Source organism: Leuciscus leuciscus (genome assembly GCF_965113295.1).
Source record: "Leuciscus leuciscus genome assembly, chromosome: 9".
Lineage (NCBI taxonomy): Eukaryota > Metazoa > Chordata > Actinopteri > Cypriniformes > Leuciscidae > Leuciscus > Leuciscus leuciscus.
The window spans coordinates 18,610,703-18,626,664 of record NC_138733.1 but is presented as its reverse complement, the minus strand read 5'-3'; the positions used below and the strand labels follow the sequence as shown (position 1 = coordinate 18,626,664).

At 42.7% G+C, this 15,962-nt stretch overlaps 1 protein-coding gene across 1 annotated transcript in view; it reads left to right on the top strand.

Annotated features, from left to right (window-relative positions):
- LOC309506009 (alpha-2-macroglobulin-like) overlaps positions 1-12,808 on the top strand; it is a 35,033-nt gene extending 22,225 nt beyond the window's left edge. The window contains exons 20-34 of the mRNA XM_082179521.1: positions 4,633-4,754; positions 4,853-4,904; positions 7,449-7,532; positions 7,619-7,795; positions 7,934-8,009; positions 8,199-8,355; positions 9,675-9,749; positions 9,824-9,986; positions 10,094-10,287; positions 10,371-10,583; positions 10,687-10,805; positions 11,969-12,050; positions 12,132-12,215; positions 12,318-12,423; positions 12,545-12,808. Coding sequence (XP_082035647.1) covers positions 4,633-4,754; positions 4,853-4,904; positions 7,449-7,532; positions 7,619-7,795; positions 7,934-8,009; positions 8,199-8,355; positions 9,675-9,749; positions 9,824-9,986; positions 10,094-10,287; positions 10,371-10,583; positions 10,687-10,805; positions 11,969-12,050; positions 12,132-12,215; positions 12,318-12,423; positions 12,545-12,585 — 1,745 coding nt within the window. The 3' untranslated portion in view covers positions 12,586-12,808. The remainder of the gene's footprint in view (positions 1-4,632; positions 4,755-4,852; positions 4,905-7,448; positions 7,533-7,618; positions 7,796-7,933; positions 8,010-8,198; positions 8,356-9,674; positions 9,750-9,823; positions 9,987-10,093; positions 10,288-10,370; positions 10,584-10,686; positions 10,806-11,968; positions 12,051-12,131; positions 12,216-12,317; positions 12,424-12,544) is intronic.
- Positions 12,809-15,962: the final 3,154 nt, after the last annotated feature.

The window sequence follows — 15,962 nt, the reverse complement described above, 5'->3', positions numbered from 1 at the left end:
ACCGAACAGCTTCGGAGTCATTGGAATAGTTATATGACTTTTTTCGGGTTGAATGGTGGTCGTCTCGCACCCCCCAAGCGCCTGTGAGCGGAAAAAACACCCTTGCAACTTTGAGCCGGCGGGCCGCCGGCCGCAGCATCAGGAAGTATCGCGTGATATCAGGTCTCGCGATGTAACGAATTGCTTTACGGCAAAAAAAAATCTGCTAAAATTCTGTCATTATTGCGCTCCCTCACGCTGTTCGAACCTGAATGAAGAAGACGTTTTAAAGAATGTCCCATCTGCTTTGATGTCGTTGATCTACTAGCCTCTGGTATCTGAGAGTCGCCAACGAGTTTTTCGACAGTGTTGTCAAATATCTATTCCGAAGCTGTAGGGGGAGCTCTATAGAGAAACCTGCGAGCAAAAAGCGAGAATACAGCGAAGAAATTCCCGAAACTGCATAGCCCTGCTTTAAGACCTGAGGGAAGGATGAGGGTTTTAGAAGAGACCTCAACATCACACACTGTGCTCATATTTTTCTCCTTAGCTAGAAGTCTAGAAGAGTCTAGAAGACATCTCAACAACTTTACAAATCAAATATCTCATCCATCCATCCATCCATCTTCTTCCGCTTATCCGGGGCCGGGTCGCGGGGGCAGCAGTCTAAGCAGGGATGCCCAGACTTCCCTCTCCCTAGACACTTCCTCCAGCTCTTCCGGGGGGACACCGAGGCGTTCCCAGGCCAGCCGGGAGACATAGTCCCTCCAGCGTGTCCTAGGTCTTCCCCGGGGTCTCCTCCCGGTGGGACATGCCCGGAACACCTTCCCGGGAAGGCGTCCAGGAGGCATCCGGAAAAGATGCCCGAGCCACCTCAGCTGGCCCCTCTCGATGTGGAGGAGCAGCGGCTCTACTCTGAGCTCCTCCCGAGTGACTGAGCTTCTCACCCTATCTCTAAGGGATCGCCCAGCCACCCTGCGGAGAAAGCTCATTTCGGCCGCCTGTATCCGGGATCTTGTCCTTTCGGTCATAACCCACAGCTCATGACCATAGGTGAGAGTAGGAACGTAGATTGACCGGTAAATTGAGAGCTTCGCCTTACGGCTCAGCTCCTTCTTCACCACGACAGACCGGTACAGCGACCGCATTACTGCAGAAGCTGCACCGATCCGTCTGTCAATCTCCCGTTCCATCCTTCCCTCACTCGTGAACAAGACCCCAAGATACTTGAACTCCTCCACTTGAGGCAGGAACTCTCCACCAACCTGAAGCGGGCAAACCACCCTTTTCCGACTGAGAACCATGGCCTCGGATTTGGAGGTGCTGATTCTCATCCCAGCCGCTTCACACTCGGCTGCAAACCGTCCCAGTGCATGCTGAAGGTCCTGGTCTGATGGGGCCAACACGACAACATCATCCGCAAAGAGCAGAGATGAAATTGTGTGGTCCCCAAACCTGACCCCCTCCGGCCCCTGGCTGCGCCTAGAAATTCTGTCCATAAAAGTTATGAACAGAACCGGCGACAAAGGGCAGCCCTGCCGGAGTCCAACATGCACCGGGAACAAGTCTGACTTACTGCCGGCAATGCGAACCAAGCTCCTGCTCCGGTCGTACAGGGACCGGGTAGCCCTTAGCAAAGGGCCCCGAACCCCATACTCCCAGAGCACCCTCCACAAGATGCCGCGAGGGACACAGTCGAATGCCTTCTCCAAATCCACAAAGCACATGTGGATTGGTTGGGCAAACTCCCATGAACCCTCCAGCACCCTGTAGAGGGTATAGAGCTGGTCCAGTGTTCCACGACCAGGACGAAAACCACACTGTTCCTCCTGAATCCGAGGTTCTACTATCGGCCGGATTCTCCTCTCCAGTACCCTGGAATAGACTTTCCCGGGGAGGCTGAGAAGTGTGATCCCCCTATAGTTGGAGCACACCCTCCGGTCCCCCTTCTTAAAAAGAGGGACCACCACCCCGGTCTGCCAGTCCAAAGGTACTGTCCCCGACCGCCACGCGATGCTGCAGAGGCGTGTCAGCCAAGACAGCCCCACAACATCCAGAGACTTGAGGTACTCAGGGCGGATCTCATCCACCCCCGGTGCCTTGCCACCGAGGAGTTTCTTGACTACCTCGGTGACTTCAGCTTGGGTGATGGACGAGTCCGCCTCCGAGTCCTCAGCCTCTGCTTCCTCAATGGAAGACGTGACGGCGGGATTGAGGAGATCCTCGAAGTATTCCTTCCACCGTCCGGTGATATCCCCAGTCGAGGTCAACAGCTGCCCACCTCCACTGTAAACAGCGTTGGTAGGGCACTGCTTCCCCCTCCTGAGGCGCCGGACGGTTTGCCAGAATCTCTTCGAGGCCGACCGATAGTCCTTCTCCATGGCCTCACCGAACTCCTCCCAGGCCCGAGTTTTTGCCTCCCCAACCACCCGGGCTGCAGTCCGCTTGGCCCGTCGGTACCCGTCAGCTGCCTCAGGAGTCCCACAAGCCAGCCAGGACCGATAGGACTCCTTCTTCAGCTTGACGGCATCCCTTACTTCCGGTGTCCACCACCGGGTTCGGGGATTGCCGCCTCGACAGGCACCGGAGACCTTACGGCCACAGCTCCGAGTGGCCGCGTTGGCAATGGAGGTGGAGAACATGGTCCACTCGGACTCAATATCTCCAGACTCCCTCGGGATCTGGTCGAAGCTCTGTCGGAGGTGGGAGTTGAAGATCTCTCTGACAGGGGATTCGGCCAAACGTTCCCAACAGACCCTCACAGTACGTTTGGGTCTGCCGAGTCTGTCCAGCTTCCTCCCCCGCCATCGGATCCAACTCACCACCAGGTGGTGATCAGTTGACAGCTCCGCCCCTCTCTTCACCCGAGTGTCCAAGACATACGGCCGGAGGTCAGATGAAACAACCACAAAGTCGATCATTGACTTCCGGCCTAGGGTGTCCTGGTGCCATGTGCACTGATGGACACCCTTATGCTTGAACATGGTGTTTGTTATGGACAAGCTGTAACTAGCACAGAAGTCCAATAACAGAACACCACTCGGGTTCAGATCAGGGGGGCCGTTCCTCCCAATCACGCCCCTCCAGGTGTCACTGTCGCTGCCCACGTGGGCGTTGAAGTCCCCCAATAGAACGACGGAGTCCCCAGTCGGAGCACTTTCCAGCACCCCTCCCAGAGACTCCAAGAAGGCCGGGTACTCTGCACTGCCGTTTGGCCCGTAGGCACAAACGACAGTGAGAGACCTATCCCCGACCCGAAGGCGCAGGGAAGCGACCCTCTCGTTCACCGGGGTGAACTCCAACACATGGCGGCTGAGCTGGGGGGCTATAAGCAAACCCACACCAGCCCGCCGCCTCTCACCATGGGCAACTCCAGAGTGGTGAAGAGTCCATCCTCTCTCGAGGAGTGTGGTTCCAGAGCCCAAGCTGTGCGTAGAGGTGATCCCAACTATCTCTAGTCGGAATCTCTGAACCTCACGCACAATCTCAGGCTCCTTCCCCGCCAGAGAGGTGACGTTCCATGTCCCTAGAGCTAGATTCCGCGTCCAGGGATCGGGTTGTCTAGGCCCCCGCCTTCGACTGCCGCCCGATCCACTTTGCACCGGCCCCTTACGGTCCCTCCTGCAGGTGGTGGGTCCACGGGAGGGTGGCCCCACGTCGCTCCTTCGGGCTGAGCCCGGCCGGACCCCATGGGGGGAGGCCCGACCACCAGGCGCTCGCATACGAGCCCCAACCCCGGGCCTGGCTCCAGGGTGGGGCCCCGGCTGCGCCATGCCGGGCGACGTCACGGTCCTCGATTTTGTCGGCATCATAAGAGTTTTTGAATATCTCATTATGAACTAAACATTTCTACCATATAATATGTATTAATAATCAAATTGGACAAAGAATGAGTCGTAAGCCTTTAATGTGCCTTTCAGCAAAGAAAGCTCCAGGGATACTGTTCCTGTAGTGAGACTTCTGTAAGTCAGTTGTGGAGGTCTCTTCTAAACTTTAAAAAAGAGAAATGTGAGCAGCTTGTAATGGATTTTTCCTAAATCTGACTATTTAGCGTCTACAAATCGACACTTAATAAATAAAACTGTTGCATCTACAAATCGACACAGAGCGACGGAAGACGCAAAGAGCTAGAGTATAAGAGTTATTAAGTGTTGATTGTAGAATCAACACTTAATAACTCTTATACTCTAGCTCTTTGCGTCTTCCGTCGACAACTGGCTGAGTCCCTTATCCTAACTTCTTTGCTGCGCAGCATAAATAACAAACGAGACAGACTTCAGTAAATGTCCCTCAGATGGTTTATTCAAACGGCCAGGAGTTCTCGAGCAATACTCAGAGAATCTCCGCCCAACAGATGAATATAACAGGCTTTATGGGTAAAGCCAGACACATCAAAATAGAATCATCATGACTAGCATGTCATGCACCCCTAAACCCCCTCCCCCTCCCCCTTCATTACCCTTTGTTAGCTACATCAGCAAAATATCAAAAACATTGTAAGGGGTTAATATTTCAGTCAATCATTTCACAATACAGTCAAAATAAAAAGAACATTGAGTCCATTTTCAAAGTTCCATTCAACCAAGGTTACATTGAGTCAAGTTTCTCTGTGTTTGTGTCTGTTGTATCTTCACGTACATGTCTGTGTTGTAGGAGTCTTGAATATTACAGTCAGTGCAGAGGCAGAGGCGTCCCAGACTGTGTGTGACAATGAGATTGTGAGCGTTCCAGAGAGAGGACGCATAGACACGGTCACACGAAGTCTGCTTGTACAGGTCAGCGCACGTCAAATGTCTCTTAGATGTAATTTACCCTTGATCCTAATGCTGCTTATGTCAAAATGATGTGTTGATGTGATTATTTTATGCTGCAGGCAGAAGGAACTGAAAAGACAGAGACTCAAAGCTGGTTATTGTGTCCAAATGGTAAGTCTGCAAATATTTATACATTTTGGTGTACAAGCCCTGATAATGCTGGGTCTCGTTTGCTTTTGTTCATTTTTTGGGGGGGACCAAGCAATGAAGCTTTTTCAACTGACAAAAAGATGCTCAAAGAATTTTGACTCATTAATTTGTCATACAGACTGTAAAGATTAAATGGCTATATCTTCTAAACACAATCTCCAACTTCATGATAATTAGTACACATTGCGTAGAGGACATTTGACAGAGGACACATTACAGTCAGTAACCAAAATATTCTAATATGTCTCTGACATTTTAATTGAGAAAGCAGAAAAAATTGGTCAGCCTTTCATGAAAAATGTAGTTCCCTTTTGAGGGAACTCAACGCCGCATCAGCTGACGCAATGAGAATGCAGGACCTAGTGTCTGAGGCACGTGTAACAACAGCCAGTCATGGCCGATGCAGTGATGACATCGCAAGGTTCTCCCCAGTGTATAAAAAGGTTTTTTTCTCATGATTCTGACGAAATAGAAAGCATGGAGTCAGTAGAGACAGATATTTGTAAAAGATCTGTTTCCCGCACCATGCCGCAAAATTCGAAATACTATGAGCTAGTGGAGCTTATGACTCGTGCTACAGCCAGACTGTGCTTGGAATGGTCCGGCCCATTCCCTTGAACAATTTATGGCCGCTCTGGTGACAACAGAGGCATCTGTGGCTTCATTTGTGGCTTCATTTGTAACATAGCGGTCCTCCTGGATGCCCCTGTCTCACCCACTGGTCTGTTCGGCGCAGCCGTTGAGACGGTAGTGAACAGGTTTAGAGAGGCGAGGGCAATTGGAAAAATCATTCCTCGCCGGGTGCAGGCTCCTCCTAGCGGACCAACCAAGCAACTGCAAATTGTTCATGTAGGCCTAGGTGTCAGGCATGCACACTTTTTAGATGGTTGACATTAAAATAAATATGAGCTCATGCGGTACTGAAAAAATAGCAATATTTACACATTATTTGACAGTTTATTTGATTAAAAATCTAAAAGGTGTGCATCATGTCTGGCACATACATGAACATTTTACAGTTGGTCTTATTACTGTAAGTCATTCTCTTCAGATGCTATTGAAGTTAGAAACGTGTGTACCAATGTCGTATGTAACTTTAGAGACGGTCCCTGAATGCGTGAATATCGAATATCCAGTGTCAAGCCAACTTTATGCCAGTATTTCACTAGGAATCCCTTAGCGTGAAACTTTGTGCGTTACGTTCATATTCTGAGTCCACTTGCCTGTTCCTATATCTAGGATAGCCTACATCCCCAATAAGGTGAGAGTTTGGTCTTTTATATCACTGTATTAGTCCATTAAGCATTAAATGATTTAACGTTTTATCTGTACATCAGCGTCGGGGAATAACATTATAATCACACAAAAAAATTTGGGTTTTAAGTCAGTTATTTATATCTTTTGCTGTAGTGTGTCAGTAGGAAATATCAGTTTACATTTCCAAACATTCTTTTTGCCATTAATTGTAATAATCCAGTGAGATTTGTGTATGCACAAGGAGTCTGACAACAGCCAGGATGATCTGATCTCACCATCATCGAGTCCGTCTGTGATTACATGAAGAAACAGAAAAAACTGAGACAAACTAAATCCAGAAGAACTGCAGGAACGTCTCCAAGATGCTTGAAGAAACCTTCCTGCAAAGCTACAGTACTGTGAAAAGTACTGGCACTTGTGTTAAAATGCTGTAAAGTGAGAATGCTTTCAAAAATAAAATCACAAATTGAATTTATTTATGATTTAACTTCTATTAACTAATTCAAATCAATATATGGTGTGCATATATTTTCAGGTAGCTTTGCAGGAAGGTTTCTTCAAGCATCTTGGAGACGTTCCTGCAGTTCTTCTGGATTTAGTCTGTCTCAGTTTTTTTCAATTTTGATGCCATTGCGTCAGCTGACACAGCGTTGAGTTCCTTCGCAAGGAAACGTTATTACGCATGCAACCATGGTTCTCTGAGAGAGGAACCAGACCAGTTCCATTGCTATGCTTTGGTTTTTGCCTGCGCAGTCTTCCTTCAGACATTTGAAGCTGATGATGTGTTTTCAGGTTTCTTTTTATACGCTGGGAAGCACCTTGCAACGTCATCACTGCATCGGCCGGCCATGATTGGCTAGTTGGTACACGTGCCTAAATTATATTGGGACTTCACAGATGGTTTTAGAATGTTTCACAAATTCGTTTGTCCATAAATCTTTAAGCTAATAAGGTTAAGCTTATTTGGCTTGCTGACCGCAGTGGAGGGGTTCGAGTAATCAACTTGAACTCGAGCTTAGATATACCCCCCTGTGATCAGTATGGCAACAAGATGCCTAATTTGGGAATTTGGGGAGTTGGGGAGGTGGAGGGATGCCGCCAGAGCCAGGTAAGTGGCTGCTTATATGCTCCAGCAGTTAATTAAAAGATTAGATGGGTTCACTCCTCCCGAAATTACATTTAGGAACTTCGCTAAATTTATAGAGTTACTTTGCTGATCACTGATATGTGTTTCTGTCTGGTTTGTAGGTGACAGTCTGTCAGAGGAAGTGACTCTGACTCTCCCTAAAGATGTGATAGAGGGATCAGCCAGATCCTCTGTTTCAGTCATTGGTAACATTTACATATACAAGCAGAAATGATGAGATTGGGTTTGGACTTATAAAATGTAGTGGGTTTCATTTGTGTATGGTTTATAGGAGACATATTGGGTCGTGCACTGAGGAATCTTCACGGATTATTACGGATGCCGTACGGCTGTGGAGAGCAAAACATGGCTGTTCTTTCTCCCAATATTTACATTCTGCAGTATCTGGAGAACACGGAGCAGCTCACCTCAGCCATCCGAGAGAGAGCCACAGGCTTCCTGAAGAGCGGTGAGAGACATAAATCATGTCAAGAAAATACCAAATTATGCATTTTTCAACACACCTGAAAATCATTCAGTAAAGTTGAATAATCAGACACATTGAATCAACCCAAACAAACCATTGAACCATTATCACACTTAACAGGATACCAGAGACAAATGAACTACAAGCATTTTGATGGATCATACAGCACATTTGGTTATGGTGATGGGAATACATGGTAAATATATTTTCAATATCACTTTTGTTAAACAGAAATATCAAGGTAATCGGCAATAAACCCAAGAGTATGGTACAAAAAAAACCCATTTAAAAATGGGTCTCTCGGTTCAAATAATTTGTTTTGACATTTATGATGGATGAAACACCTGATGACATTTTTTTTGTATTATATCTTCCACACCACCAGGTTGACTGCCTTTGTGCTGAGGTCTTTTGGCAGAGCACAGAAATACATATTTATTGATCCAGAAATTATTCAGGATGCAAAGAATTGGTTAATAAGTAGACAGGATTCAGACGGCTGTTTTATCCAACAGGGAAGCTTGTTCAACAACAGAATGAAGGTCTGTAAACTTCTGTCTATCTATATCTCTCTTTCTATCTAGAACACTATAGCAGCCACCTAGAAATGGTCTATCTAGAAAACCTGGAATCTTAGACCTGTAAATGTTTAAGCTTTAAAAAAAAAACATTTTAGGCCTAGTTTCACAGACATGGTTTAGATTAAGCCAGGATTAGGCCTTAGTTAGGATATTTAAGTACCTTTTTTAAACGTGCCTTAAAAAAAAACATTACTGGTGTGCATCTTGAAACAAAACAATGGCAGTGTAATGTTTTAAAGTCCCCCTACAGTCAATTATTTGATCTCTTAAAGGGGTCATATAATGTCATTTTTGTACAAGCTAATATGATTCTTTGGGGTCTAAATTAAAAGTTTGTAATATACTTTAATTAAAAATTCTCATTAGTATTTTAAGAAAACACTAATTTTACTTGGTCAAAAACAGCTCTGTTTTCAGCACGCCATTTAAGTGCATGTGTCTTTAAATGATAATGAGCTTTGCTCACCCCGCCCCTCTGTTCTGTGCATACACAGTTTGTAACACAATAACACAATAACCATAACACATCGTTCATTATAAACGTGGGATTATGAATTATATTGATTACGTCGTATATAGAAAATATGCCGTAATGTACCCTGAGTGTAAAAATAGCCGCATTCATCGTGAAGCGTGAAGCGATTTGCAAAGATTAATATAAAACTCTAAGCCATTCTAAGAAAAGAAAGAGTCAAATATTTTTTTCTATAGGTCTATCATAATGCGTGTGGTAGAGGGTTAAATGTGTTTTCCTTGAAAAAACATTTGTCATGCCTTAAAATAGCTTGAATGTAACTCTACACCCTTGCCTCATTTAGTATACGTGGTTCTATGAATATGCAAATGAACCCCGCCCCCAGTCAATCACACCAGCTCAGAGATCCACTCGTTGACATCAGAAACACCAGAAATTTCAAACCTTGTTTTTGAGACTGTCTGGTTCACTGCAGTTTTAAGGAGAAAATACTCAGCATTGGTGTTGACTTATGCATTTGCACATGGTTTGTCTTAAAGCATTTAAAAAACCCACACAGACATATAAACAACATTAAATGCTTGTTTTTCAGCACAGGGGGACTTTAAGATATGTCAACGCAAGTTGTTTTCAGTGAAGACAGCTCAAACTTGCATTTTAGTCTGGGACTAGCTTAAAGCTTGTCTGTGAAACTGGCCATTAGACTTTCTCAAGCCAACATCAAAGTTTGTCTAGATTAACTTTACTTTAGTAGCCTAGTTTGAGTGTGTTGCTTTATTTATCCTTCATTTCTCATATATTCCAGGGTGGAGTGAATGATAATGTGACCATGACTGCCTACATTACTGCATCATTGCTTGAACTGGAAACTCCAGTCACAGTAAGTTCATCTTTAGGAAACACATTATAAACTTAATGACAATCACAGTGTCTGTTTCTCTGTTTTTGTCACAGGATCCTGTCGTCAGTAAAGGTTTGTCATGCTTTAGGTCCGTCATTGAGGATGTCAAAAACATTTACACCACTGCTCTGCTCACATACACTTTCAGTCTGGCTAATGACACGGACACTCGACAGCAGCTTTTCAAGAAACTGGAGGATGTTGCTATTTCAGACGGTAAGAGGTTTGTTTCTGATGATTTCTGTTGCGTTTTATGACTGTACTATTTTTTTTATTATTTTTTTCATGCTCATTGAGTTACGCGTGTATCTTTTGTCCTCAAGGGTCTCATCTCCACTGGTCTCAGTCTGCATCTGCTGATGACTCTGATTCTCTGGCAGTGGAGATCAGCTCATATGTGCTGCTAGCTGTTCTCTCTGCAGATTCAGTCACTACAGCTGATCTGGGCTATGCTAACAGGATTGTCAGCTGGCTTGTGAAGCAGCAGAATGCCTATGGAGGATTCTCCTCCACACAGGTTACTCAAACTACTCCAATCAAACACATTATTAGCGGTGTGAATGAGTAAAAGTGACATTACTGAACACATTTATTTCCCAGGACACAGTGGTGGCTCTTCAGGCTCTGTCTTTGTACGCCACCAAAGTGTTCAGCTCTGACGGCTCCAGCACAGTGACTGTACAGTCAGCAGGAGACACTCACCACTTTGATGTCAATCAGGACAACAAGTTACTGTACCAGGAGAAGCAGCTGCAGACCGTTCCAGCCAAATACAGCATTGAAGTGAAGGGCTCAACCTGTGTGTCTGTGCAGGTCTGTAGTGCGTTCAGCTTCATTTACTCACTTTCTTGGCATTGTGGTTATTCTGCTGTGAAATGGTTTATTAATTTATTTTTGTATGTCTTGACTCCCTCAGATAGCTCAGTTCTACAACATTCCCACTCCTACTGAAGTTAAAACATTGAGCATTGGCGCTAAGATTGAGGGAGATTGCAAAACATTGGGACAAAATTTCATTTTGAAATTCACTGTCAAGTAAGAATTTTTATTCAAGTCAAAAGACATGATTATAACTTAAGATTAACCAACAAATAAGTCTATATTTTAAAATATTTTTAACATCTTAATAAACACAAAAGCAATATAAACTGAAAAGGCATATCTCAGTAGTTAAAACTGCAACACTAAACACTTACTTGAGAAACAAGAAAACATTTTTATTATTGACACATTATGAGTGATTTGAGTGATAAACTCTGAGGGCCCTATCTTGCACCCAGCGTAATTGACTTTGTACACCGACGCATGTATCATTCCTATTTTGCACCCACGCACAGCGGCCTTTTCCCTCCACAGACGCACGTCGGTTAACTAAGAAATACACTTGCGCTCCCGGGGGCGGTTCAGCGCAAAGAGGAGGCGTGTTCCGGCGCAAACGTTCCCTCATGCTATTTTGCAGGTTTAGAAAACAATTCCGCCATTAACCGAAAAAAACTAGTTTAAAGTCAGTGGCGTGTTATTCATATGCTATTTTAAGGGCGCATGCTTGGCCATAATCAATGTAGCGTGTGCACAACGGGCATGCGCTTTGATTCTCTCACACAGAAGCAGCCGTTTTCATTTCATACATTATTACGATAGATAGATAGATCGTTTATTATAAAAGCATACATCTAGCTTACACATTTACCCAAATGATCATACGCCTGTTTAACCGAAGCTAATTTGGGTGGGTTTCTCCATCCCCAACGTAATTTCTCTGTCTTTTACGGCCCTGACGAGGATGTCGGTCTCCTCGGCTGTGAACCGCTCCTGGCGTGCGCCTGGCAAATCTGCCGTTATAATAGGAATCCGCTATAGAACAAGAGCGCCTGCTCTTAAAGGGAATGTGAGATGTCGCTCTGATTGGTTTATTTCACGTTACGCCCAAACCACACCTATGAATAATGAAGCTACTTCAGACCAACCCCTTTTAGATTTGTGTCGGGCTCAAGAGTCATTTATCCCGCCGGTATAATAGCAACAGCACCCAAGACCCGCCCACAAAGTTACTTGCATTTTGCGCTTGATACTTGCGTTTCAGATCGTTAAAATAGGGCCCTCAATGTCTTGTTAATTAAACTGGCTTTTGTTCTCGCTTATTTATAAATTTATATGAGGCATTTAAGAACCAAACCTTTTCATTTGCTCTTTTCCAGATACGATGGTCTACAGGCAAGGACTAACATGGTCATTGTGGATATTAAACTCTTATCTGGATTCACAGCTGATACATCAATGGTGTGTTTGAGTGATTCATCACAGAATGTGTAAAGTTCTAGAGTTCACTATTTAGAAATTAACCAGCACTTTTCCCCACAGCTTGGAAGTTCTTCCGGATCATACGTACCACTTGTGGAACGGGTCGATTCTAAAGATGATCATGTCATTGTGTATTTGAAGGAGGTGAGAGAACAGCAACATACATATGATTTTTAAATCATTAGGTCTATTCATAAACCTTTTATCCATAATGTCCATAACTAATGTGTTCGTTTCCTCCTGCAGATCCCACAAAATATACCAATGAATTACCAGATACAAATGAAACAGGTTCTTCCAGTTAAGAATCTCAAGCCAGCTGTGGTCAAAGTGTACGATTACTATCAAAAAAGTAAGATTTAAAACGCCAGTGTTGAATGTTTTGATCAAGTGATGCACAATGTTTATTCAGATTTATTCCATGTACTGGTTTCCATTGTTGTATGAATGTGTACATCTTTCTTTTCCTTCAGGTGATCAGTCAGAGGCCGAGTACTCCTTTCACTGTGAATGAAGCTGCTGAAGTGCATCACCTCATAGTTCAGCTTGGATAAAGATGTTTGAACACTTTAATGCATAATATTATAATGTTTATTCTTTATCCTGTGCAAAATGATTTCCAATATCATCCCAAATTAGAACAACCCTCCAAATTCTCATTAGTTTTTGGACACGTCTCTTGAGAACATGACTGTTCAATTCACAATGCATATGATTAATAAAAGTGATGAAAACAAGTTATAGTGAGCTGGTTGAATTGTTGAATGTGTAGTAGCTACATACTATGGCAACATTTCAGAATCAGACAAGATGTTTTGATTATATCTTGGGATTGTTTTTTATCTGGTCTCAGCTCTGCTTCAGTTATATTTTCTTGTAAGAGGGTTATTTATGACCATTAAAGGTCCTCATCCTGTAGAATATTACTTATTTTTATCCTGCATTAACTGAACAGCATCAACAAATAACTAAATTATGAAATATGAGCAAATAACTAATCACCTTACCTAAAGTCATTGAGAGGTCAGAAACTTCACTCATCCCATCATAGAAAGGGTAATCAGGAAAAGACAGACTATTATTCTTAAAAAAAACAGAAGACCTCACAATAACACATAGGAAGTTTGCCAATCCGCCGGTCTGCATATCCATACAATGGTAAAATCTTAATCATGGTGTGCATTCTAAAGTAAAAGTATCATTTAATTGCTCATTTAATAGATTTACTTGACATTTTAATGATAAAATCTTTTCAGACACAATATTAGAAGGGATCAAGGGATTTGCAAATATAAACAAACATTTACAGTAACTCTCTCACTCTGAGTGGGTGTAGGTGATTCTTGACCCTTGATTTCAGTATTGATTGTTTTCAGGAAACAGGTCAGTGGCCTGATTTTTGTTTTTTTGTGTGTATGAGCCTATAGTTTATTCAGATGATATGATATGTATATTTGACTATTTTCTACAGTACAACAGATCTACTTTAACTGCAAATGGCATTAATATAAAAATATATATTTTCTAATATAATGAAAATATTTTCTTATATACTAATACATGCTTTAACTCTTAAGTTGTTAAACGTGTTAATGGAGTAGGTAGGGAAAAAAGGCTGTGTATTAGTAATTATATAATTTCATCTATATTTTGCTGCATGCCTGAATACTATTTTTAGAATTTGTCTCAAATGTATTTTTAAGGCTTTAGTAGTGCTAATTTAGCAAAAGTTTTCAAGCATTGCCTACATTGTTGAATGATTTATCAGATGATCAATTGAAATGTTTTGATGGACCTCCTTTAGCATGAGATTCCTTTAACAATGATGGTCCAGTTTATCTCATGACCTGGATGTTCGCTCATCATGAAGAAAAGTTTTCTGAAGATAGTTTGCAGTTTCATCAGCAGAAGTCAGCTTCAAGACTCACAAAGAGTTCATAGGCCGCCCCGTTTACAATTACAAAGATCACAGCAGTTATAAGGCTTGTTCGACTTGAACCTGCGCGGCACAGACCGATCGGTGAATGACATCAAAGTACCGCGAGAGCGAATAGAAAGTAGACGTCTCCTTATGCTTTTGAATTGCTCTCGCGGTACTTTGATGTCATAAACCAGTCGGTCTGTGCAGCGCAGGTTCAAGTCGAACAAGCCTATATCCTACACCAAGGTCTAAGCTACGTCTTTGCTTCAGGTTGAATCATTCTCATTGGCTAAGAAATAGATAAACATAGTAATTTTCCATACATAAACAGATAGACTGAAGCATATCCATCGATTATGCAGCTGACACTCGGACCCTGAAGTTAGGCACGTCATGACCTTCCAGGTCGCAGATTTGGGTTGCTGGGCGCGCCAGCATGTCCCAAACAACAACTCGGTCAATTTCCAATAATGCCAGTGGTTCCTTAACCTGTAACCAAGAATACTAACACAACACCGACACACAGCTTTTTCAAGGTTAGATTTGGCCGGGCTTTAACTATAAACAGGAGAGTATTCTCAAAACATCAAGATAATACGTTCTTTCTCTCAAGGAGAGGAGACTTTAATCTAACATAGTAAAGACTTAGCTAAAATGGTTACTCAAACTATAGACTTCAATGTCCCCTCTGACCATAGCTGTCAGAGTACCCTAGAAAAGCAGATGGATGTATTGACACGTTAAAGAAGTCCATAATTCATTTCTGGAAGCCGGGCTAAATGAGCAAGCACTGTTACTGCATTCATATCAAATACAGACATTAGAGAATACATGAAAAGAACATTTCAGTAATCACACTGGTAACATCTATAACAAAGTAAAATCTCACAAGCCTACTTCTTTTGAAAAAGTTTGATTGTAATCCTGACACACTTTCCCCATGTTGCCATTATTATGTGACCTGCCAGCATCAGTTGCGTTGCTTCACCACCATTCACAAATGTGACCCTGGCTGGATCACAAAACCAGTCATAAGTAGCACGGGTATAGGAAAGATCATGTTCAGTGAAGATATTTTGTAAATTTCTTACCGTAAATATATAAAACATTTATTTTTGTGAGTGAATGCAGCACAATCGCGAACATAAATGGACAACTATAAAGGCGATTTTCTCAATGTTTCGATTTTTTTGCACCCTCAGATTCCAGATTTTCAAATAGTTTTATCTCTGCCAAATATTGTCCTATATCCTAACAAACCATACACCAATGAAAAGCTTATTTATTCAGCTTTCATGTGATGTATAAATCTCAATTTCAAAAAATTGACCCATGTGACTGGTTTTGTGGTCCAGGGTCACAAATACCTCATGGCCTCATGGGGTAGTAAAGTTTATTCATCAGTATTAGTCATATTCTTACAATTTATGTGCATGTTACGTAAAGTGAGACTGTGTGTGTGTGCTAACCATTTGGGGGAAATTAATTTGCTTGTTTTTTTAAAGCAAATTTGTTACAATATATAATGACCATGGGAAAATATGGGTCCCATGGCCAAACCAGTTGAGAACCACTAAGATCAGGTGCCTCAAATTCTTAATATAACTGAATGGTTGCATGCCATTACTGTAGTTTCAAAACCTTCGAATAAATGATCTGAATTATTTGAGATTAATAAGCTTTTTGATTGGTAATATTATAAATCAATCGGTAGTATAAAATATATAATTAAAATGGAGATAGGGCATTAAATATATCACAAAACAAAATAATTTAGAAAAAAACAATGCTAAAGGTATTGAAATAAATAGACAAACGTATTTAAATGGGAAAAACAAAATGGACCTGGTAAATGGAAACCATCTATATGATAAATTATAAAATATTTTTTTAAATTGTAATAGTTGTTGTTGTTTAATAATTAATCCTACAGTCCATGCCTCATACTGAACAGTTAATCATCACCAAGG